Below are 25,934 nucleotides of genomic sequence, written 5' to 3' on the forward strand. Positions count from 1 at the left end.
CCCATGAAATGCTTGTGCTACCCCGGCCCAGAGAGAAGAATAAAACCAAAAGGCATTGCAGAGCAATGGAAATGTACAGCAATCTGTGATAACTCCTGTGCCTCTAATGATATTACACATCTATAAGGGCTCTTAATCCTGGGATAAAGGGAAGATATCGTGATCATTTTACTGCAGAATAAATGTTTGCATGGTTCCTATATACTTTCATGGTATTCTGAGGCTTTAAATGTTAAATAATAGAGTAGGTCGCTTTTAACCTGGTGCCAGAGTGGTCTGTAACATGCTGCTCTCAGTGGCCCCGCGAGCAGCACAGAGGTTAATAATGAGACACACACACACACACACACAGTTTGTGTAGAAGGGAGTGTATGGGTTTACAAGTCATGGGATGTACAGGGTTGAGGAATACAAACCTTTTGGAGGTAAGAAGGACAAACCATACCCACTATGCAGAGGACTGGTGGCAGTGCAGACAAGAGATGGGATCAGGGTGACATGGAAGCCCCCTTTAAACTGGCTAGCATTTTTCAATGATCAAATTAAACACTGCCTCCAGAATATTCGCCATAGGCAATATATTCATTGAAATAAAATACCTACAACGGAAACATTTTTGTTCTGTGGTCAGCCTTCTTCAGTTTAACTGGAAAACAAAAACAAAAAGTGTTTATTATAAAACACATCGGTATGGGTCCCCCTGCTGAGGCGCTAAACTCATCTGTCTTGGGGCATTCATTTGAAAATAAGGTTTCAAACCTTTGTGCAGAACCAGGACTTTGCCACCTTGTGGGTTTACATATTTTCAATAGTCACATTATCTAAAACGAGAAGATTTAATCGCACGCAAACTTTTGCTTGTGACCCCCCCCCTCCCAGGGCAGATCAGCAACATCCTTCCAAAAGCCATCAATATAAAAATAAAGCAATCCCACAGCACCCTTTGTGTAAAGTTTTGTAACTCAGTAAGGGGAGGTCCCAACTCCAGCTGCAGTGCTGGGAAAGGAGAAGTGTAGAGGGGGCCCTGATGACAGCCCCAGGCTTCTCCAAAAAGAAAAAAGAATGAAACATTTAGCTCCCTTTTCCCTCCTCCCCCCCACACAATTCCTCTCTGTCATGAAGGTCAGAAGGTTTGTGGAATGTTCTTGGTGCAGGTCCCTTTGCAATGGCCAGCAACAGGCACCCAGACTCGCTCGTAGACATCCTCCTTACTATCAGTCTCGTTTAAAGATTGGTGTTCCCTGAGTGCTAATTCTCTTCAATTAGATTTAAATCCAGGTCCGCGAAGTCTTGCTGGAAGAGCATTGCCTGGGAGCACGAAGCGTGATCTCTCCTGCCTATCTCCTCTTCGCTAAGTGCCAGCGTGCAGGTGGTGACAGGACTTCCAGAGGTGCAAGGAGACTCCCTGTGACAGGCCAGAAAGGGAGATGACGAGCTGCCTTCATCTGAGTTGTCCAAGAAACACATAGCACCAGCGTTCTGCCAAAACAAAAATATGTTTGAAAAGGGAACTCGCAGCATGCGCACAGCATTTGCCACACAAGCCTCTTTCCCACCCTGTGCTTTACCTGGTTCATCTTGTAGAAGTCCAGAGAGGGACGATGCCATCGTGTGTCCTCCTCATGCCGCCGCTTGATTCCACACTTCCTGGTATCAAGGTCGCAGGGCTGGGATTGGCTGCGGGGGAGACACTGCTGCCGCCGGACCAGTTCCGGCGTGGAAGGTGGAGAGCTGCTGGCCGAAGGGAGGAAGCGTCCCGCGTCCTTGATGAGTACAGGTGACAGTGAAAAACGACGCTGCAAAGGGAAGCAGCTCGGCCCTTCTGTGTTTTCCCAGAATACACTGGTAGGGGAAAGGGTGCACGGGCCCGGTGACTCTCGGCACAAGGCCAGGCTGAAGAAGGGAGGGCTGTTGGCTTGGATGCAGCGTATAGAGGCACTGGGGTCATTTTTGAACCTGAGACTGGAGACCCCTTGGGATGGGCTTTGAGTCTGCAATCCCAGCACCGCTCCTACCCCACCACTGTTACATCTCCTCTTGACTGGAGTCCAAACTTTAGAGCCACTGGGCCGCCAAACAGGCCGCCAGCGTGATAAGTCCTCTGGCACTGACAGGGAACGGCAGTGTCTCTTGGTAGGGGGTGCTGGAGGAGCAGCAGAGTTCCCTGCCTCTGGTGCGTGGGAAGGACTTCTGCGGTGGGGTGAGCTCTCCCTGCTGAAGACAGGAAAGTGGAGGCTCAGGCTGGAGTGGTGATGGCAACCAAGTCGAATTCCGTCTTCGAGTTCAATCCTTGGACAGTGACTAAGTAGGCCCCAGGAGCGATCTTCTGCAAAAGTAGAAACCAGGACAACCTTGTTAAAGCAGCTTCACAAGTTGAGTATCCCCTTGAATGTAAGCATTTGAAAATACAGCAAGCCTGAGCATGACCATGTACTACAAAGTCTCCAGCTTACTCTCTTTACAGGGAATGACAAGCTAACATTGGGACAACCTCAATAATTACAACTGAAGACCCTGGTGTCTGCCTCTGCAAGATGCCCAACCACAGAGCACAAGCAATTGTTAATACATTCAGCCAGTTGATCCCTTAAGGCGGTAATGTAAGACAGGCAACACAAATATGAGAAAAAACAAAACAAAAAAACAACGAGAGGAATATTTCACGTATTGGAGGTTAAATTAAGTTCTATTTTTTCCAAAGGAAGAATAGCTAACAGAAGCTGCAAATAGGACATGTCTTACGATTATGTTCAGATGGGAGGGTTACAAAATGTCCCCTTCAGACTGCTGTTCATCCAACACTACTTTAAAGATCACTTTATCCCAATAGTGAAGAATTCAAATCATGAAGCAATAGCTCAACCACCACCCTTACAGGAATACAAGTTAAGATCACATACAAAGCTGCAGGGAGAAGCATGCAATGTCAGAAGCTTTATAAGGGACAGACCCATATAAGACCCAAGTAAGCTAACAGTAATATGTTGAATAGATGTGAGAAAAATATTTACAATACAACCGTTTGTGGCTTCTTGCATCTATAGGCACACTGTTAATATCTACTTTTTATTTGTTCATCTTTAGTAACTAATTATTCCATGCATAGCAAAACAAAGCCGATAACCAATACCCAACTAAACAATAGATAGCCCTTTGATAAGATAAATCGATTCTGCAAGACACTTTAAAAATAAAAAATAAAAACATGTACAAGTAACATTTTCACTTTATGGGTACTTAAATCTTTCTAAGGAGCCAGTTACATTTTTTTCGCCTGCTACTGTATATGGAACTGTCCATTTAAAGTAGGTGTTAATATACGAAGGGTGAACTAGTTGTATTCTGCAGTGATAGAGAATTAAAACTATAAAAAGTGTGTGCAGCTCCAGCTTTGCTTTAATAAAAACAAAACATGAAGGGAAGGTTCTTTTTATTTATAGCAAAGCATCAAATTTCCTAACAAGGGTATTTGCCAAAACACAGATGCAGCCACTATTATTGACACCATCACTGACACCAGCCTATGCGAGTTTGAGAGCAAGGTTTAAACTCATGCACTAATGAGCACGAGTGAGACAGCTACAGTACTAGCTTCCCCTAACCGGACAGAAACATGCCACTGACAGTCAAGTCCGGACACTGCACAAACTAAAGTGAATATATATATATATATATATGCAAATATAGCTGTATGCTCATCTGCATGTCTTAGGCAGGTCTGCAACCCCACCTTTCCCCATTATCACACAGCATACAGCACTTCCACTGCAGCAAGGGATTCTGGGAAATGACATGCAAATGAGCACACAGTGTCACTTTTTGCCTCAATAACCATTTTTAACATGGTTCCCTATAGGCTTAAGCTTGCTGCATGGTCACAGCTTTGAGCACAGCCAGGGTAAAGGTGCATACCCAGAAAACCACCCACAGACAGCTGTTTCGACCTTGATGGGTCTCATCAGTGTGGGGTTGATTTTACTGGGAATGCAAGAGAGGCTATGTGATAGGCTAAACCATAATACTGAGTTAAGTTATGGTGAGTAAAAATATATATATATAATGGGACATGCACCTACCCTATTGTGCTTCATTGGAGTGCTATGTATACACACACACTAATTTGCAGTCCACTCCAGAATGCTCTAGAAGTAGAAATGTTAAACAGCCAAGCTTGAAAGAAAAGATGATTTATTTTATTTTATTTTACCATACAAATGATTTAATGTTAGAGATGGGGGTTTAAAGTTCAGCCGAGCACCTTTGAAATGAATCTGCGAGATTCACCCCTACTGATATGTGAACCACAGCCATCAGCTTTTAAGTACTTCCAAGCGTGGCTCTCGCTCTTTTGGCATAGCCATAGGTCAGGGGGAGTGATGGGTTTGTAGTCCGACACTATTTCCAGTAATAATTCCAGGTCAGCATTCAGCACAGATTAAGATGTACACCGTGGAACACGTAATTACACTTGGTAAGAATTGATGTGGCTGCATCTTTCATGTTCATGAAACATCTTTTTAGGACAATAATGTGGCTGTCCTGTGATGCAGACAAACAATATAATATGTAGGCTTCCTACACAGCACGCATTCCTCATGTTTTCTGTTCAACAAAGAGGTATTCATTTACCTGACACAAAGTGGTAAGGGCTGCTGCACCCCTCAGGGTCTGGGTGATCAGGCAATGGCTGAGAGGAAAAACAAAATTACACGTCGTCAGGGGTTATCACAGATTTCACTAGTCAGTTGATACACCTTTATGGAACAAGGTACAGCAAATAAAAATATCACTTGGGAGCAGATTCACAGGTCTCAAGACAGGTCTGCAATCCTGTCTCTTCCCCATTATTTCTTAGCATACAGTGCTTCTACTGCAGGCAGGGATTCTGGGAAGTTACATGCAAATGAGCACACCATGTCACCTTTTGCTTCAAATCAATTTTCACATGGACCCCTATAAATTTATTCCTGCTGCATTACACAGCTTTTCAGCACAGCCTGGGTTAAAGAAGTGCATAGCCACTAAATCTACTCACACACAGCCGTTTTAACCTTTTGAGTCACATCAGTGTGAGGCCGATTATACTGGATTTGCAATGTGAAGCTGGGATAAGTTTCAACAAAACATTTAATAAGATATGGTGGGTAAAATTGTGACAAAACCCTCCACCGTACAGTGTACGTGGAGGGTTTGTCACTTTTTACCCCCAAACCTTATACTGTATAATGTGTGGTTAGAACAAGGTAAAGAAGCTGAACCCCTGATTAAAGCAGAGCTGGTTAATCTGTTGCCAAAGGATTTCATGGAGGCACATTAGTCTTCCACCACAAAGAAATTTCCAGACAGCAGAACCCATATGACCCAACCAGCTTTCCCATTTCCTTCCTTACAGTAGAAATCTCTCATCTTACTTCATATATGGTTTGCGTCTCCTTCGGCCTATCCCAAGCTTTCCTGAATTCCTTTACACCACAAGGCAATTCCTGCCTTGTGACTGCTTCAGAGACATTGATAATACAGTATATGCCTCTTTTATACAGGTATTTCATTTACACACCTGCATAGGTTTACTGTACCCTTTGGGTTTCTGACAGTCTTCATCATACAGTACTTCCCTGCTTTTCTAGGAACAAGTATGTGTTAGGATCATGTTAAGACAACTTGTATACCATTTTAGCTCTTCTTGGGACCAACTCCACATGTCCTCCTGGATATGTGGCCTGCACTTTCCTTTCATGGATTTACAAAAAATAAAAAAAATAATCTCTCTCTCAGCAAGTTGCAGTTCAAAATGATTTCTATTAGGAATACAAGGCACTGCTACCTAACCAATACAGGTAGCGGTGCCCTGTATTCCTAACACAAATCTTTTTTTAACTACAACTTGCTGTGTGCTGTCCCTCTGTCATCTAACTGGTTGTGGTAACTATACATATATCTATTTCTTCACAGCAGGGTGTCTTTCACCTCTAGGTCACGGATTTAAAAAATAAATAAATAAAAATGCACACGATTTTATTTCTTACAAATGACCAAAAACCTGAATTAATTGGGCTGCTAAACCCCTCGCTTAGTTGCATTAGTAGAACTCAAAGAACGTTATCTGATAATATTAAAACAAGACATTTTCTTCTGTAACCCTTTGTAATCTGAATGGAAAACGGCTATGTGCTGCCTGGTGGAGTGAAGAAAGGAAGAGCAGCAGCAGGAGTTGCCCTGCAGACACTAATACAGGCTTTGGGCCTTTAAAAATAAGAAAGCCAGCTAGGAATAAAATAAGAAGCAGGTAATCTGCTTTAAAGAGCATCACATGGAGGTCACTTCAAATGCATATAGGGGGAGCTGGACCTTCAGGAGAGGGCTTCCAAGTTCAGTTGTCGAGAAACAGGTGTTCAGGGTAATGCTTACCTAAGTAATTAGATCTAGGTTAATATTTCATCAACTGTTAATTTGATCAAATCTGAAAACGGCCTGTTGAGCATAATAGGCGGGGGCTGTATGTGCTCATCTACAATATATCATCTACAAACAAGGTCTCCAGTGAGGCACTGGGTTTAGCCCTCGAAACACATTAGGGGTGATGTCGGACGGTGTTCTCTCCCGATGTCAGGTTATGCACACCACGAGCCCGTTATAAACAAGAGTATTTATTTGGATTACGGCAACCACATACTGTATTTTATTTTTCATATTTTACGATTGGATTTGGTTTTGGGATATTATATAGCAGATGGGCAACAGAGGGAACCTGCCTTTCACGCTGTATGTAGCTGGTCATAACTTTTTGGAGATTTTTCTGTGGCAGCCGTCTACAAATATATTATATTATTATAGATGTATTTTAGTTAGCCCCATTTGCTAAATATGCACCATATAGTTTACTAGCTACCTAATTATTTATTTGAATATTGGCGGTTCATGAGGACAGCATTTCGGGAGCACTGCCATAAAGCAGCAGGCCACACCGCCTGCCATTTTCTTTAAACTTACTTTAATAACACTTATTGACCTAACTTTTTTTTTTTATCTGCTGCTCGGTTCAGGCGATAAGGCTTGAAATATTACATGTCCAGAAGTTAAAGTAGCTTTCGACAGAGCCCAACGCAATCTCAAGGTTACCATGGTAGCCTCAGATGCTAGAGATTAAGAAAATCGTTATTTTTAACACACACACACACACACACACACACACGTTCAATTTATATAGGCTTCTATGGGATGGGATGATGGGGGGGGGGGTGTTAATCTATGTGATATAAACTGTGGAAACTAGTACAAATGGAGAAGAGGCCTGTACAAGACTAAATCGCCCTCTTCCACTTTGGCTAGTTAGTCTAAAGGTCACCCCTTCCCATCAATTTCAGTGAGCTCTGTACAAAGTACTAACGGGTCCAGAACTTCAGTCCAGCCTCTAAAACATTGTCAAATATTAGAATATACAATTTGGAGCCATCGGGTCGAAACCCGGGGTGCGTGGTGGTTTTAATATTGATATTACATTGCTATTTTCAATGACGAGTGTCCAAGTTCGGGGTTTGTGGCCCATTTATAAAATTAACCATTATTATTATGGCACCTTTTACCAACATATGCTGCCAGAAGTCGCAGAGGGGTAAAGTCAAAGCAAGGAATGAAGGTGAGGAACACACATGGCATGTCTTACCAGGCTTATACTGAAAGATTTGCATTTCAGCTCCTCCAGACTCTGTTTTTGCAATTGCTCTGTGATCATGGAGATCATGGTGGTCAGGTCTAGCTTTCCGTTTGTCTTCTCAGCAACAGGTATAGGGCATGATGACTCTTTCAGTGCCAGTCTTTACTGGGCCTGACCCAAGTGAAAACTCAGTTTGACCCCATCACTCCATCCTGCATTAAACAAATACATGAAGTCAGTCAGAGCCCTGCAGGAAGCATTACCCAAACCCTGTTCTGCAGGAGCTGCAAACCAAGGCTGTGTGTGTACGCAAGGCCTCATACCACATCTAAAACAACATCTGAAGCCAACCACTGCCATCTGACAGCACCGACTTGGTCTCCAAGGTGCAAGGCGGTTATATCCTGTAGTTTTCTATAGGGTGACATAGTGCATACAACAGTAAGCAGCCTGGGGCCTTCATCCAGAAAGGCCCAAAGGATTAAGAGTCAATTCTGCATCAAAAGGCACTATTTGCTCCTGATTACCATCAACATCCAAGTTGGCATGTTAATGCTTCAATTCATCCCTCACTATCCTTACTGCCCTGCTGCTGACACATAGCCCATGTCATCAACTACACTTTGTCGGGTCATGATACCCATGCTGTAATATGCCAATACACACACATGCAACAAGAAAATGAATATCTGGTTTGTATTAATTGTCTTAAATTGGCAGCCTCATTGACCTCACACTTGAGTTTTGGATTCTGTTTTTTACCTCCCTCCCTCAAATCTGAAATGGCTGAATGGAAAACATCAGCCCGTTTTATGAATGGTGCCTAGTAAACATTACCAGCACATATACTGTGCACCCTGGAGGGTCTCATTCATCCTGACTGCAGAGACAGGTACTGGATAGATTGATGCCCTGGTATCCTGACATGGGGATGTGGTGCTTGAATGAGGATTGGGGCAGAGAATATCCCCATCCCCTCCAACCCAATGCAGAGCAGCCCTGTCTACCCAGTGACATCGCCTCCCTGTGAATGAATAGGATGCTGTGCTGAGGGCAGCGGTGACAGCCCCCCCCCCCCCCCCCCCCGTGACTGCAGCTCTTGCTCTGGAGCATGAAGAGTTAAAGGCTTGTTTATCTCCCTCCTCCTCAGGAGATGGCCCTGCCAGCGCCTACCCCGGGGCCGCATCCTGACAGACCCGGCTACCGAGGCCTCCTTCTCCATCCCCCCCATTCCTTTCACCTTCTCCCCGCCGCCCCCACCTGCACTACCGTTACCTGCCTCAGCAACGACCCTCCCAGGAACCCAGAGCAGCTCTGAGCCACCAGCGGCCCTGAAGCGTCTTTAAATACCGCCCGGACCGAACGACTCGCGCGGGGGGGACTCTGCAAGTCTGGCATCTTCTGGACGGGGACGCACAGCCCCCCAAACCCGCTCACCCGCGGCAAAAGCTGCGAATATTCTCCCATTACGTTTGTGTGCTCTTGGTAAGGAAAGTGCGAGTGACGGCAGGGACGCGGACAACAACCGTAGCCGGGCACATCCCCCCGCCAGCTCAATGGGCCACCCTGTCCCCAGTGCGGAATAAACCATAGTGCGCCATAGACGGGGGAGTCGGCTGGGCTTGTACATTCTGCTTTGTGAAACAGTCGCTTAGTAAGCGGTGTTGCAAACGCGGAGCGCCCCTAGTCCCATTTTTATAACGCGTCCTTACGTGTATAATCGGCTACGGTACGAGCGGCGCCCGGCAGATCGCTGCACAGGCCACACACGCACCCCTGCCTCCCAGGGCTACTCCATGTGAAAGCAAGGCATGCTGGGAAGTGTAGTTCTCCCAAGCATTAAGCTATCCCGGCTGCTGTGTTTTGCCTGCACTTTAGTAACTTGTGGGTGTGCTGTGCATCCCAAACCCTCGCATCTGAGTAATGCAGACCGGGCCCCTGCCCCCTGGCTCCCATCCCCCAGGTTCCAGCTGCAGCCTGAGCCAGTAAAGGCATGTGTTCAACTGCAGCCCTGGCGTGCTTTGTTTTTACTCTCTATTAGTACTGCTGTTGGGCCTTAGTGCCCCAGTAATCACATTGGGTAATGTGCCACAGATTCCCTTGTACATTTATTTGCAGAAACATTAAAGGCATCACCCAGGTATAAAAAATAAAAAAACTTGTTCCATTAGAGTGATTTTTGTTTTGACAATTTAAATCATATATGGTTAACGGGGTAAGAGTATATACATCTTGGAGCAGTCAGGGCGATAGTCCTGCAATGGAGGGGTTTCTATGGGATTGTCACACCTTTGCACTGCCTGCTAAATAAATGACTGCTAGAAACAAGACGACAAACCCCCAGGCACCATGGGCTCAGATCTGCTTCAGTTGAGGCTTAGAGGAGCAGGGTAGGGCTCAGAGTAGGGCTGGTGTGGGGAAACAAAGAGTTGTTTTTTTCCAACATTAATCTTAACCCCTTCAGTACTAGGAAGGTCTCATTTATTATAGTCACTTCTGACACTGGAGGAGATTGGGTAATTTAACTCACCAGCAACTTTATGAAAACATATTTGGGTCCCATCTCTCACTTCAGTTTATTGTGAGAGAAGGCATTAACAAACAATCGTATACACAATGTTAGAAGACAGATGGTATAAAAGGATGCAAATAAGCCTTACAAACGAGGATTTTGATACACACAAACCAAAAATAACACAAACATGTGCAGTACATGTAGTGGATTAGTGTAAAAACACCGTTTTGAGAAAAAAACAATTTCCTTGACACATGCACTCTAGCTAGTTGTGAGACAAGTTTTTGCAATCAGAGGCACACAACATATTTTATAACAAAACATCTAATTTTCATAATGAATATTTTGGAATAATCAATAGCTTCTAAGACAGTTAAAGGGTTTCAGCTTTTCCACTTTACAAAAACACTACAGCATACTGAAATTTGCGAAGGTGGAGGGGCAGGTGGAGAGACAACACAATATTGTTTCTAAGGAATTTGTCAGGTTACAGGGTGTGGAGACTTGGACATGTTCCCAGGGAGGCTTGCCAGTACCAGGCTGCTAACAGAGTGTAGTTAAACAGGCCTGCCCCTGCCCCCAATACAGGCTTTGTGAAATCCAGAAGCAGCAATTACTATAGACACAAGTTTCCACCTTTTCCCTACGTCCTCTAAGTCCCACCCAAATAAAAAATGATCTAAGTGGAAAAGTTATCAGTAAGCATTTCAATGAAGATGCAAGCTTAAGTCGATTTCACATGGAGCATGTATAAAAGATCATGGCCCACAGCCTGTGCTAACAAGCCACACAAAAATGAAATTACTCATCTGTACCAGTGTTATTTTTCTGCCTTCTCCTCTACAACTTGCTGAGGAACTATTAAAGGTTAACTAGCTAGGTAATGTACTGTACACAATATAGGCCCTTCAGGTAGTAGAGTTAAGAGATGCTTAAGATAAGATTAGGCTGTAAAATCCTTATTCCAATCAGCACCATAGACATGCAGTTGCTCCTTCATTTTCAATGCTTGCACGACGGAACGACTGCTTACCAAGTTACAATGCAGCCGTGATCATACCACCTCTGGGGTGAAGATACAATAAGCTAAGCAAATATTTTGTACATTTGCCACAAAAATGAAATACGAAATACACATTCTTATGTGTGTGAAAAGTCCTCACTGATCTGCAAAGTGATCTGTAAGAGCCTTGTGATAGGGTCATAGGGACCTCCTTTCTAGTCTCAATTTTTATTCAAATATGGACTCGTAATACAATGTTCTAGTCCTCCACCATTGTACTGCGCTGCAGATTATGTTAGCAGCATACAAATAAAAGGATGATAGCAAATGTTGCTCTAGAGAGCAAGGTTAAACTAATCAACACAAAGAAACGTCTGCCAGTTAGAACAAGCACAATGACAGAGCAACTCCATATTAACTTTATTTAAAAAAAAAAGTTTTGCATGTATTATATGTACCATCTGCTATGATAAACATGAAACAAAGTTGTTCGATGGAAGTCTGTTCTCCCACACTAGCTAACGTGATAGAAATCTTCTATTAGGAGCATACTGGAATACATTTCTAACCAGACTTCAGATAAAGACTCCCAAGCACAATGTCCCTTTTCTTTAGCAAAGCTGCACGTTTCAGTTCAAGTTGGAATCAGCCTCCTCCCCTTCTACATAGTTATGGAGGCCGTGTGTTCTGCTAGCCCTTCTCCAAGGCTCACTTCTAAGGAGGAATTCAGCCACCACATGTCTCCAGCACTACCCCCTTTGTGAGGTTTGCATCTGCTAATGGCTGCAGCAAAGCATTGTGTTTAGGCATTCAAAGTTTTCTTGCAAATGCGGCCTAGACACTAGTAGCTTAAATGTAATAATTTTCCTGATCACTTGGCGACTAGTGAATTATTTGAATCAGTTGCGTGACAATGTAATCTTGGTCTTTCATTTGCGTTTATGAATTGATAGGCTAAACTAGTTGGGGAACCAGAAGTTTTTCGTTAGGGGAATAGTTTATTTCCACAATAAGCAGCAGGAAGGAACTATGTAGGTCCCTTGTTAAGCAGACGGGGGGAAAAAAAGCAAAAATAAATGTATTAGCAATGTGTGCCCCCTGCTGACTTGTTATTGTATGGCATTCTGTTTCCATTCTCTGGTAGTGACAATAGTTTAACTTGCTTTAGCTTAATTGCATAAAGCATAGCTACTGCTCAAAAAAACTCAAACCTTCTTAAAAATAGGAATTGGCTATAATATAAAGGAGGGACAGAGGGCAGAGAATATTTCAAGTACAACATACAGTCAGCACACTATGTCTGGTGAGAGTCATTTATAGCCTCATGACAGTTCTTTAAGCTACAGCCAAGAATGGTGGCAGAGGAGATGATACACCAGTGTTGCCACAGTTTGGTGAAACATTGAAAAGTTATTGCAAACTAAGCTTAATACAGCAGAATAATAGATATGTAGACTAGATGCCTACGATTCTCACTGTGCTCTTGAAGTTGCAGAGCTTTCTTTTACATGGCGTCTCTGGATCAACATGTAAATAAAGGGATACAAAGTGCTGACTGCAGAGTCAGCCTCAAGGTGCTGGATGCACCCATGATGTTTCCAGAAACCTCTTCATGCCTGTTGATTGGATCCTTGAGAACAGCATATAGCTATAGCAATTTACAGCCCCATCCAGTGTGGATATCTACAGCCATCTGTGTGGCCAAAGAACTGCAACCAGTTGATGGCATTCTGGCCTGGTTCTTGCGTGTAGCTCACATTATGCAGGCCTGGGATCTGAGGAAAAGAAGTTATAGAAGACCAAATCAAACAACTCAAAATTACAAATCAATAACCCTTTCCCTTGGAACATATCCATGATAAAAATGAGGATACTCTGTATGTAACAGGCCAGAGGATGCATATTTCCAAATAACTGCGCTTTTCAGAGCAACCAAATGTTTGTCAGGAAGCTTTGCCGTTTTTCCACTGCGTTGGATGCAAACATCCCCCTCTGGCCCAATAACCTCCCCTTACACTCCTGCCAATATTGTCAGTTCTTAGAAAACTAGAAATGTTCCAGTTCGGTCTTCCAGAAACTGCAAAGTTTACTGACTCCGATGGCAGAGTCCCATAATTGAATCTTGCAGCAGTTCTATATAGAACAGCTGTACTTTCAGCTGTAGGCCCCATCCTGATAAATTACTGTGACCCATTGTCAAAAGGCACCCAGTAGTACCTGTAGATTAATTAAATCATTAACCATCAGACCCTCCAATGGCTCCATGCCCTCTATCCATGTCTCAAACAGTGTTTGTTTTGGATTATTCTCCATTTGTTTCCTGGAAAAAAAATAGAAATATATAGTTGAAGTAGCCACCTGCTAAAGTGCATAAAAATGTATATTAGACTCCTTTCTGGGTTAATATATTCTCCGTAGCAAGTGGAGCATTGGATTTTAGTAGCAGTATGAGCCCGGGAGAAAGTTGATTCCTAATTTACTGTCATTTTTTTCCCCCTGGAGTCCATCCATTGCAGTGCACACTAATGAGTTAAGTTCCACCCTTCAGCCAAGATCAAACAGAAATTTCTACCTGTGGGAGGACCATAAATAGTCCCCCCCCAGGTAGTCTTAAGTACAACATCTGAAATATGTAACTAAACACATTAATATAGATATAACTTTTGGGAGGTAATTAGTGAGCATTGCCATGGATGGACTCTACAGGAAAAGAAAATTACAGTAAGTTGGCTATCAATTCTTTATATTCCCCACAGCAGTGGTCACCAATGGGACTTGCAAAAGCAGTACTGAAATAAAAGGGGTGGGTCCTAGAATAAAATACCCCACTCCTCACACTTAAAAGATCTTAAGTGGCGACAACTGACTGCAGGACCTTTCTGCCAAAGCATGAGTCATCTGCTGTCCATACAGCCACCCTGTACAATCCTGCAGGGGGGGGGGGGGGGGGGAGAGGCATGACTTGTAGAATGGGCTTTACCAGCTCTGGGGCTGCAATCTTTTGAATAGTATAGGCCTTCCTGAGTGTAACTGCAATCTAGTGACATAGTAGACAAGAGGCCACTTGCCCTTTTCTTGTTTCCTTTGAGAGTACGAAAAGCCTATCTGACTTCTTAAATCCTTCTGTTCTGGAAAGCACCCCACTACATCCAAAATGTGTAGCCCAGTTTTGGGCAAAATGAACGTAGTAACTCTTAGTTGAGATGGCTTTTTGAAACGACCTTGGGCAAGAAAAGCTGAACTGGCCTTAAGACTACCTTGTCTTGCTGGAAGTTAAGGAAAGGTGCCTTCATGGATAAGGCTTGTAATTCACCAATCCTGCACGCGGACATCATTCCTATCAACAGGACTGTTTTTAACATTGGGTCCATGTCTGAAGCTTCACAAAGTGGTTCAAAGGGGGCATCTGTTAGAGCCCAGAATACCAACGGTACATCCCAAGCAGGAACTGGGTCCATCTATTGTGGTTTGATTCTGTTCAAAGTTTTGAAGAAACTACTTATGAGATCTATGGCAGCCAAGTGTTTTCCTAGTAGTGCCGATAATGCGGACACCTGAACCTTTAGTGAGCTAGTGCTGAGCCCAAGCTCAAGACCATCTTACAAAAACTCCAGAGTCGAAGGAGTAGGTGCTTCCAACAAGTTTATGCCTTGGCATTCACACCACAGATGGGATCGCTGCTAGATTATACAATATACTGTAGAAGTAGGTTTCTTCCTTGCCGCCGTTAAGCTTGTGTGACAACCTTCTTTATCTGAGCAGCTCCCACTCAACCTCCATGCCCAAGCCCCTTGACTGGGATGCTGCACAGGACCCTGGGATAAGAGGCCTCGAAACACCGGCAGCCTGTCATGGTTTGTCTACCAAAAGTGGTAGTACTTGTGGGAACCAGGCTGTGTGTTGCCACCAACTCTGCCTTGTCCTGTCTGATTTTCTTTAGAACCCTTGGTATCAGAGGAATAGGTGGGAACACATGCAAGCCAGAATTTCCATGGAAAGGAGACGTCTACCTTTGAGGCCTCTGGGTGAAACAGTGGAGCAGAAACTTTGTAATTCCTGATGTTGCCATGAGATCAATGTCTGGTCTCCCCCATCTCATGACTAGTTGGTTCAAAATCATGCTCGATAGGGACACTCCTGGATCTAGAGTCTTGCGACAGAAGAAGTCTGTCCCTAGGTTCCTTTTTCCTGCGATATTAATCGCTCTAAGGTCGGTTAGATTATTTCTACCCAGGTGAGAATCGGGAGTAATTCTTGGACTATGGGCTCTTTGTCCCTTCTGGTCTCCTTATGTCACCGTCGTATGGTTGTCTGACTGGATAGAAGCTGCACCATCGCAACTGTCGTGAGAAGTGCTTGATCACCTCCTTTATCATTCAACTAAAATGTTTGCTGATGTTTTGTGACTTCTGATAGGCCATTTCCCTTGAACTCTGTCTTGAGTTTGGCACCCTGGCCTGTGCCACTTGCATCAGTCATAAGTATGAGCCAGACCCTATCTTGTAGAGGACCCGGCTTCTAGGTTCCTGTCGCATTCCCACCATTTTAATGAATGATTCTCTTGCATCTTGCGGTAAGGAGATCCATTGATCTATGTTTGCACCGGTCTGTGCCATTGGTGCAAGAAGTTCAGTTGGAACATTCTTATATGCTATCTGGCCCATTTTAAAATATAGTCGAGGTAGTGGAATATTTGTATTCCACTTAATTTTGGCGATTAGCGCCAACACCTTTGTGAATGTTCTCGGTGAAGTAGAGACCAAAGAGCAGAGCTCTGAATTGATAGTGAGCTACCCCTACTGTAAATCTCAGATACCTTCTGTGTTAATGAAAGTAGGCATCCTTTAGATCTACTGATACGAGCCAGTCTCCCTGGCCTACTGCGGCAATAATGGTCAACTTCCCAGTTGCTCTATACGGGTGTCCACGTCCTCTTGGTCCACGAAAGAGCTCTTGCTTCCGGTCCAGGAGGCTGCTCGAGTATCCCCTCCAAGGCCTATAGGCACTCATGCCTTGGCTGTTAGCCCTCACATTCATACTTTAAGTTGGGGAATCAAATCCTTTTCTTTCCTGTGGTAGGAACAGACTTGCTTCCGGCAACCATCTCACAGATGGAATCTAGCCTCCTGCCAAACAGATGATGTCCCTGAAAATGAATTGAACCTGGATTATTCTTTGGAGGATGAATATGCCTGCCAGGATCATAGCCAAAGCACTCTTGTGGCTGCAACGGTTAGTGCCATTGGCCTTGCTGCTAGTTTAACTGACCCAAGCGAGGCTTCCACTACAAAATCCGCTGCCAGTTTTAGCTCAGAGTGCTCCATCTGGTATCTTTAAATCCCTTCTCCAGGGCCTCCTCCACAATAGCAAAATCGATAACCCCTAAGGTAGGCTGCATAGTCTACTGGCAGGATTCTTTGGGCAAACCTTGGCACAGCTGTGTCCACCTTTGGTTGCAATTCTCAAGCTTCCACTTTTTCCTTGAATGGTTAGAGTCTAGATTTTTTTAAATATATATTTTTAAGGATTTCTTCACATTACTGAATAGGATGCGTTTTCACCTCTAGTTTCTCTGCTCACCATCTTTTAATTTTTTTCCAAAATGTATTTAAGTGAGCGTCTCAGTTAAAAAGTTTTTACAAAGTTCAAGCTTGTTTGTGGTCTGGTTGGAACAGAGCTCTGTTCTGCCTGGTGGAGGAGAAAGTGAGGACAAACAGGAGTTGCCATGTGGAGACTACTGTAGTTTTTGGCAAACAAAAATGGAGAAGAGGCAGCGCACTGCCAAAAAACAGGAGGAGGCTCACAGATAAAAAATAAAAATTATTTATTCAATAAATGGATCATAACTGACCCCTAGGAAAGCAGCAATACAACGCACCTACGCGTTTCGGGCAGTGCACTGCCTCTTCATTTTTGTTTGCTCATCTTGCTGGGCGGATCAGCACACCGTTTGGAACCCGCGACCTGGACCACACTGAAGGACTACGGAACCATACAGCGAGTTATTCCTGTTTCCTTACGTTTGATGTCAGGTTTATATGGGACAATATTTGTACTTATAGATATGTGCTAGTGAGCACTAGGTACTAGTCCCTTATCCCTGGCAAGGGATGCTTAACTATACAGTACTGCATACTCATTCATTGGAGTGGTGCTAGCGGAAAATCATATATGTTATAGGGATACAATTAACCCTTGAAGCACCGGCTGCATACATTTTTGTACTGTAGTTTTTGGGCCTTTTGTAAGTACGAATTAACAACAACAAAAATAGGAAGAAAAAAAAATAAGGCTGATAAACTGGTTTAAACAGCACCTGCATTCACTTTCAAAATAAGGTACTGTACATTGGGGACAATGCGCCTTTATAATTGGCACCAAGACCCTGGTATTTCTCTTCAACTTAAGGCTGAGTCCCCGCTAGCGCTGAGCGGGCGACGCTTGCCGCGGTTACATACATATATAGATATATGCAAGTCCCTGCTTGTGCGTGGGCACAGACGCTCACCCGCGCTCAGCACTTATATTAACAAAAAAAAAAAATGACTTTCTAGCGTGCTCAACTACCCGCTATCCCCTCCTGACCCCCCCACGTGTGTGAGAGTAAATGCCAGGACACCCAGCACTCATGCTTGAAGCGCTCTCCAAGCATGAGCGTGCTCAGCAATGCTACCAGCTTGGTTCCACTCTCCCCCTCCCACTTGCTTTAAGAACGCAACCTGTGAACTGCACTATTTTCACTCTGGGTAAACCCGGTTCCCAAAATACTTGCCGGTTAATCGCTATTGTTTGCCTCCCATTCCGGGAAGTCAAAGTAGGCACCACGTCTGGCAGGTCCATAGGAAGCTGTAACGTCATTGGGTGAGGGGGAAGAAATTGCAACTTCCTATCCGACGGCTGCTTAAATGCACCGGCATAAATACCAGTAACTAAACCGGTTGGCATCATGAACCACATAGCCTCAAACTGCACCTAGTTAACAGGTACACTACATGTTTTAGTATCTGTACCTATTCAACAGCGTTTGTGTGTTTTAAGCCCCAAAGGTTAAATGTTGCAGGGTATGGAACGGTGATTCACAGAATGGAAAACTGTGGCTCAGCTCTAGAGGACCCTCTCAAACAAAATCTTTGGAGGATTTTAACCATTTTTATATATATGTCTTTGGGAATGACTGGTAGTCCTTGGAAGGGATACCATTATTCTACTTTTTATAATAGAATTATGACACCAACATTAGTCAAACAGATCATGCTTAAATTCAGCAGAACTAGGGAAAATGGAAAAAAAACATTTTTTTTTAAGCATTATGCAAGTAAGTAACATTGTTCCATGATAGGTGTTTAACGTCTTTCTAAGGAAGCAAATTACACTGATAAGTTTTTACCTGCTATGTGGGACTCTTAAAGAGCATCAGCCTACACCACATTTATAAAGAGATCTAAATGTGCTCACTTGCATGTTCAAGCAGATCCTTTAGAAGCTTAATGGACAGACAACATACCGTACATCAGAGAGACGTCATGAAACATTTAAATGGACTTATGTCATCAATGCCAGTTTTAGAGTAAGCTTTCCAAAGGAAAAAAAAATAAGAAGTAATTAAATGGTTATGGAACTGAAGCTGCACAGGATACTTACTGAAATGAGAGCTCTAATTGGGGATCCCAAGCATGCAGAGCGCGCCTCCAAAGTTTGATCTGCATGTCCCAAGAGCGCCGACTGTATTTCTTGTACTTGTTGGGGCTGCGAGGGTGAATTCCTGGCTTCCTCTGAGCTCTGTGCAGAGATCAATACATATTTCCCCCCTGTAAATGTGCCTCAGACCCAACACCCTTTCCCCACATGCTCTGGACAACAGACCAGTCAAATATTTACTGATCTGTCAACTCAAGGACTTGGAGTCAGACTATTTTTAGCATCAGCATCTCAGACTAAGGAAGTCTCACTGATCAATATCAGCACATTTCCAATAAAAAATAAAAATAAATGTTTTTGTTCAGGAACCCCCCAAATCTCTGCAGATATGTCAACCTCCAATAAATACATTAATTCACAGAGAATCAGAAGATATACATCGCCGAGTGTGCAAGGGGAGATTGCATTTGGATGGAACGAAGAGAAAAAGCATGGAATAAAATGCCGTTACTCGAGCAGGGTCAGGATACTCTAGTACTGAAGGCCAACCTGTTCGCTGATGTTCGCTAAAGGTAAAGCTGGTCTATTTCAATCTGAAACTCACCAGCACTTATCCCCTGCACCCAATCTTCCAACGCTATCTGTCCATAAAATGTCTGGGTATTTACTGTATGAGCTCTGTTCATTTAATGTAACCACGTAATATCAAAACTGTGCCCAGGACATATTTGAAAACGAGAGTTAACTCAATGTATTACTTCCTGTTAAAACATTTTATAAATAAACCTTGTGATTAAATGTACAGCATTTCCATTTTGTGAAGAACAGAACAATCCTAACGTTACACAACTTTTTTTTCTCACAATTTGATTCAAGAAATCACGTGATAATCATTTAGGCAAACCGGTCCTTTCAAAGAGGTAGGAAAGCTGGCAGTGCACACGCGTGTGTATACGGAGTGACTCCGCATGAAAGGAACAAACTAGTCTGTTCTAAAGGAGAAAGGTACAGCCACCAAATATAATGTCACGTCTAAAAGAAAGAAGGTTACAGTAACGCGGCTTTATGAGCATCATGTCTCAGGACATGACATTGAAGGAACGGACATTAGGGTCAGTGCCCAGTTACTGCTCTTCTGTTTTCTGTGAGTAAACTAAAAATGTTTTGCTGTACTTTGGTACAAGGAATAATTGTGCTCATTACAGCCTTCTGTACAGCGCTACATACACTGAGAGCTGCATGACAATACAGCCTCACTTTCACATGGGAAGCGGTAAGGTGCAGATAAGATGCCTCACTTTGGGACCTTTTGTAGATAACGCAGATAACCAATGGTGTTCTTGCCATAGTCTATTTGCTTCTGTCTCCTCTGCAAGGTGGGTTCATCCATCTCATATTTGGCAGAATCTGGTGACGCAAAGGGACTGTGAGAGAAAACAAATGATATAGAATTATAACTGCTTGGAGAGACTAGATCTCAGACACTTAAAAGCACACAATCTAAATACAGTATTGTATGTGCCCTTATCCCAAAGACGAACAACATGTAGGAAACCTGCAGTCTAACTTGTCTGCCTCCAACAGGTCCAATTCTGTGTCAACACCAACACTGACAGCTTCCACGCCACAGTACAGCTCAGTGGGTGAGAGAGGCTCAGGGAGCATGGACCTGCAAAATCTAACAATATCCCATTTATCAACACATTCAATATTTATATATTATAAGTGATATGCGATCAAATGCTCTATGTATATGTAATACATCAAACAAACCACTTGGATGGTTGCTTCAAAGTTACTTGAAAGATAAGCTACTTAGGTGAAGCACCTGCATACACATCGCACTAGTGTCCCATCAACAGTCAGACTGTCCAAGTCACCAAACTACACTCCTGCACACATCAAGTACCTTGTAGTTTCTGGTGTCCCTGGATAGCAATTTTCCTCCGACAGTAAACCAGGAGCACTAAGAAAACGGGATCTGCCGTTCACACTGGGGGACAGAGATCAGGCATGTGAAGATAGCATTGCTACTTTGAGAGATTCAGCACCAAGCAGCTCTGTGCAACATGGGTATAAAATTAATGGACAGCAATGAGGCTGCAGCAATTATACAGCCCAGAATTGGTGGCAAGAACACTTGTCTGCAACTATCTGGAAATCTTTAAGGGTTCAATTCCACATAGACAGCCAAATTCACCCCCCAAAAAATAAAACTGCTAAATCATTTCACAATAATTAGCGTCACATAGCAAACTCACTAAAAGCAAACGTTTCGCTGATTTTGTTTCTTTGGAAATTACAAATGGCATTTCGAGGCCTGTTTGAGAGAGGGGCTGTGCAAACTCTTGTTGAACACAGTGAGAGAAAAGGAAGCAGCCAGAGGAAATCAGCCCCATCTATATCTCAGCATGTTTTTAAAACAACCTTAAACCAGCAGAAACATAGGGAATCATAAAAGCAGTTACATAGCTCTTTCCACATCCACGCAATTAAGAGGTCTCTCTCATAGGGTGAGCCTCAAGTGGCATGGATCGAATGTAAGAGGATCGGAATTCTCTTTAAGTCTTGAGAGATGTTGATATGGGGTAACTGGTGTGAAGGAGCGTAAGAGGGACTGATTCTGCAATATATTCGAGTCCTTGCTGACAGTTAAGAGAACTTTTGTGCCAACAATTATGGTGATGCCTTTACCAACCAGTCTTCCATAAATATGGCTTGTTATAAGGAAACCGATAAAGCAAAAGTAATATTTTAGACTACACACGAAGAGGAAACCCAGATGAAACAAGTTGCCCTGTGTGGGTAGGGGTCAGTAATGGAGTGACCATACATAGTGCCAACAAACCACTAATCATTTTTTAAACTAAATGTAATGCTTTTATCTTTAAAAAGAAAAAATATATATCCTTCAAATATAACATGTAATTAGCTTTTGAGTTACCCATCTCCTGCACATCCAGGATACAAGCAGTGACGTGGGACGCACGTGTGTGTAGTAGTTCGGAGGCGGTGGGATGTGATACTGATCTACTACGACCTTATTGATTTTTCTCTATAAAATTATTTTCGCACCTACCATCTGCACGATTGTATTTCCCCTGTTGTCCCCTAGTCGGCTGAATACTGCACCTCCCAGAAATACTCCTGTTGACGTTGCCAGATTATGGATTTTGCCATTTTATTTTGTTTCAATTTTTTTTATTAGGCATTGATACAGTATACATTGTGACAGGTATATCTTAGCCTAATACAGGATTTTTTTTTCTTTTACACAGTCTCAACATGCCCCCGGCCATTCTTCTCGGGCCGTAGGGGCACGCGAGGGGGGGGGGGGGGAAGGAAACAGAAATAGAGAAGGTGGGAGGGGGAGTGGGGAGGGGGAGTGGGGAGGGGGAGTGGGGAGGGGGAGTGGGGAGGGGGAGTGGGGAGGGGGAGTGGGGAGGGGGGGTGGGGAGGGGGGGTGGGGAGGGGGGGTGGGGAGGGGGGGTGGGGAGGGGGGGTGGGGAGGGGGGGTGGGGGGTGTCCCATCCTCCTCAGTGTCCCATATGGCGTTTTCTTTTGACCTGATCATCCTTAGTTGTGGGGGGGAGTTGGGGCAGGGTTAATTGCCATTTTATTTTAAGGAACATGCGAGTAGCTTTTACTACAGATGAATGGATTTGACCACCGAGTGAGCTGTGCTACACTATTGTGTGTTCTCTGGTCTGTCTCCTCTGGTTGATACTGCGCCCTCCTTTGTTGAAGGCTATGTAATAAGCTTTGCCAATAGGTTTAGACAAACGCTGGTCTTCTGTAATGAAGCACACTTTTTTTTTTTTTTTTTTTTTACAAAGCATCATAACTTAGCACAAGAAATCTTACCCAAATAAGTCCTCTATGGCAGTGCTGCTGTTTATCAGCATCCAGGGCTCAGGAAGCAGAGTGTGTGGCATCCCGCACAGTTCTGCCTGGGGGCCAGTCACAGGTGGAACACATCTATCCAGCCTTGCCACATGGAGAAAAAACAAAAAACAAAGACTGAGTACGACCCATTATAACCCTCAATCAACCCTAAAACCCAGCACTAGGTAACCTAACCCAATAGGAGTGCTGCACACAATTAACTCTGAGTGCCGAGGGTGTCTGTACCCAATGGCTAGAGAAATGTTGCTGTTTTAGTGCTAGCATTGTTTGTAGCAACAATATTCTTGATACACCTAGGCAAATTATTTGCTTTTTTTTTTTTTAAGCGGAACCTGTAAATTTTAAATCTACCCACTGTTTCAAGCAGCAATCCTGCTAAATGAACCTTTTTTATTATAACAGCATTTGAACCAGTAGGTCCTCTGGAGCTTAAGCACGTTTTTAGCGATGGGTTCCCCTGTTAGTTACTTAAAGTGGTTACCGTTGGTCTCCCTGGACATTTAATCAGCATCCAAGAGGAAGCCACGACAGATGAGGCAATGACTTAGAATTTGCCTGTGGAACCTGCAAGCTGTGAATGACATTTTAATTGCCCCAAAGGGAGCTTGAACACGGCCAACTACCCCGATATGCATCTCGGGAATCTGGGGGTCCCTGGAGCGAATAATGCGGCACAGCTCTGGGGGACCTCCCAGTGTTCACCTGACTCCAAAAAGTTATAAACCTGTGTAGGACCCTTCCAGAGGCTTTTCCCCCAGCCGCCATTTTAAATGTCTATGGAGGAGAAAATAAGTAGAAATAATGGCTAGTTGATTATTTTTTTTACATGTGTTAAGCTCATGGAATCTTTGTAATACAGTATTGCTAACTTGAGGAAGAGAGAGAAGTCTGAAAAGCTGGTCTGAGAATATCAATTGTTAGTCCAAATAAAAAAAAGGTATCACCTAATACTTAAGTACTAATTTACTCTGCACAGAGGGAAAACAAATTGTGAGGTATTTATGGAGACAAGACCCATCGGCAGATTTCAAGATCCGCCGCCCCTAGGCACTTGTCTGTGGCCGCCGCCTCATTGCTGCCGCTCTCCTTCCAAAATTGCAGCGGACGTCGCACGGGGTCGCGTTGCCATGGCAAGGAGAAGCCGCGTGATGTCACATTGGCGGCGTCATTGGATGCTGCCATTTGGAAGGCGAAGGAGGGTGCAGCAAGGAGGCGACTGCCACAGGTAAGTGGCTTCCCATCAAGCCCGATAGGACAGAGAGTGCAGCATCTGTATACAGGAGCGGACATTTTTGCCGCCTCAATTTTGCCACGCTAGGCCCGGCCCTAATGGGAAATCAGCCACCGACCACACCCATTCCAAGACCAGGTGAGGATAACCCTCTCCAAACTAGCCAGGACCTGAAAAATCCCAATGTTGGCACCACCCACTTCAGAGGCAGCAATCGTGATTTAGAAGCCAAAAGGAAGGAAGACATCAAGGAATTCTGGTATTTCACAGGTGTTCCTGACCTCATATCAAATGTCTCCCATTTAAGTTTGAAAATGAAGCAGCGGTTATATTTTTGGAGTTGCTCTTAGAGACCCCCCCTTGCGCAATGTAGCTTACATCATGCAGCACCACAGCAGGACTTTTAGGCCGTGGGTATAGTAGTCACGAGACAGCATGCATGGCGTCGCGTGCGCCTTTCAGCCGAGCGATTTGTGGCTTGTGATCCACAGCAACGGGGAGGTGTGACGTCACGTGAGCGGTTCACTGTCATTGGCTGAACCGCACACATGACCCAGCCGTCGCTCGACCAAATCAAAATGATTTGTCTCCTCAAATTGCGAGCGCCGTCGCGCGCTCTATGGCCTGCCTCATAAAGGTACGACCTTTTGTTGGCGTTGCACGGTTGCGGGGAGTATGGATGCGGCCTTAGGCTGTGCTTATAATGCTGGCGACGTCGGCCGAAAACAAATTCATTGCCGCCGCCGCGTGCGCTTATAGTGCGCACGACGGCGACAAAGCGACGTCGCGAAAACTGGTAGCCGGCAAAATTTGATTTTTCAAGGGCTGTCGCGTCACATGATGGCCTTTGAACCAATCAAATTGCCGGAAACACGCGACGCCGGGCGAAATATAACTTTCGCTGATGGCGACAGGTGACGTCACCCATCGTGTCGCCATCGACGGCACTATAGGCACGGCCTAAGGCAGCACTCACGAGAGATATAGCTACAGAAAATACACAGTATTAAATGTAAAGGTGTTAAACTTGAACCCCTTTACTAGCACACATTGCTTCACACGTACAATCATTTATCAGGGGGACAGCCTAAACTCAACCTGACACACATATACATACACACCCACCAAGTGTAAGTGCACTCAAGCCGTCAGCAATCCAAAGTACAAGTACACAGTGGCACGCCAGTGGTCTTCAAGTCAAAAAAGATCAATAAAAGATAGACATTTCAGTCTGCAGGGAAACCTTTGTCAAGATCTTGATAAAGGTTTGCCAACAAACCAAAATACCAATCTTTGTATTAATAAATCTTTTTTGATTTGAAGACCGCAATGTACTTGTACTATGGACACACAAAAATATAGATATATACACACACGCACACATATACATACACAGTTCCAACAACCTCCCTTAGTATTAATAATATAATGATTATAAATACAATGTATTAAACATTTGCTCCTGGAAATTAGGAAGACGTCTTGAATTCATCTGTGCAAACTAAAGGGAAAATTAAGGCATCTCCCCGATTTCTCTCCTAACCGTTCATTATAAACAGTTTCCGGAACACTGCTACATACGTATAAATAACACGCTCTACCCAGAGCGTTTTCTAACCAGGCTACTGCTATCCCATCGTGGCCCCGCCCCTATTACCGCTGCATGGCTCAGGAAACAGCTGATCTGAGCCGCGCGCCGCCCTTTGCCCTTTAAATGTCCCGCCGGCGTGGGGGCGTGGCTTGCATGTATAATCAATTGGAATGTAAATATTGCCGTAGAAGAGGCGTGGTCAAGTCAGGAGACGATCGTCATGGCAGCTGCGTACACAGCAACCAATCACATGGCGCGCTCTCCATTACGCTCAGTAGTAACCAATAACAGGCTTGCCTGCATACGCCGTAGCCAATCAGCAAAGAGGTAGTTTTAAAACTGGCAACTCTTGAGACTACCTCGAGAGGCCGGTTTCTAGGTCCCGCCTCTCATTGG

At 44.1% G+C, this 25,934-nt stretch overlaps 2 protein-coding genes across 9 annotated transcripts; both read right to left on the minus strand.

The window, feature by feature from the left end:
* Positions 1-347: 347 nt before the first annotated feature.
* FAM53C (family with sequence similarity 53 member C) lies at positions 348-9,202 on the minus strand. 4 transcript variants are annotated; one of them, XM_075600731.1, is made up of 5 exons: positions 9,092-9,202; positions 7,664-7,866; positions 4,630-4,687; positions 1,569-2,326; positions 348-1,479 (listed from the first exon to the last, which is right to left on the minus strand). In XM_075600731.1, exons 2-5 carry the CDS (start codon positions 7,739-7,741, stop codon positions 1,249-1,251), a joined length of 1,125 nt encoding a protein of 374 aa, XP_075456846.1. In that variant the 5' UTR covers positions 7,742-7,866; positions 9,092-9,202; the 3' UTR covers positions 348-1,248. The 4 variants fall into 4 exon arrangements, with proteins under 4 accessions (XP_075456846.1, XP_075456843.1, XP_075456845.1 ...); XM_075600728.1 differs by lacking the exon at positions 9,092-9,202 and adding an exon at positions 8,930-9,030; XM_075600730.1 differs by lacking the exon at positions 9,092-9,202 and adding an exon at positions 8,934-9,025.
* Positions 9,203-10,189: 987 nt separating this feature from the next.
* Positions 10,190-25,731, minus strand: LOC142495356 (oocyte-specific histone RNA stem-loop-binding protein 2-like). Of its 5 annotated transcripts, none has more exons than XM_075600735.1 (8): positions 25,566-25,592; positions 22,675-22,797; positions 20,720-20,803; positions 20,366-20,488; positions 20,109-20,234; positions 18,814-18,951; positions 13,390-13,492; positions 10,190-12,947 (listed from the first exon to the last, which is right to left on the minus strand). In XM_075600735.1, the coding sequence occupies exons 2-8, from the start codon at positions 22,743-22,745 to the stop codon at positions 12,831-12,833; spliced, it is 762 nt and encodes a 253-aa protein (XP_075456850.1). In that variant the 5' UTR covers positions 22,746-22,797; positions 25,566-25,592; the 3' UTR covers positions 10,190-12,830. The 5 variants fall into 5 exon arrangements, with proteins under 5 accessions (XP_075456850.1, XP_075456851.1, XP_075456852.1 ...); XM_075600734.1 differs by lacking the exon at positions 25,566-25,592 and adding an exon at positions 25,605-25,731 and having other exon boundaries at positions 10,191-12,947; XM_075600733.1 differs by lacking the exon at positions 25,566-25,592 and adding an exon at positions 25,390-25,554 and having other exon boundaries at positions 10,191-12,947.
* Positions 25,732-25,934: the final 203 nt, after the last annotated feature.

This window comes from Ascaphus truei, chromosome 5, assembly GCF_040206685.1.
Source record: "Ascaphus truei isolate aAscTru1 chromosome 5, aAscTru1.hap1, whole genome shotgun sequence".
In the NCBI taxonomy this organism is placed as follows: Eukaryota; Metazoa; Chordata; class Amphibia; order Anura; family Ascaphidae; genus Ascaphus; species Ascaphus truei.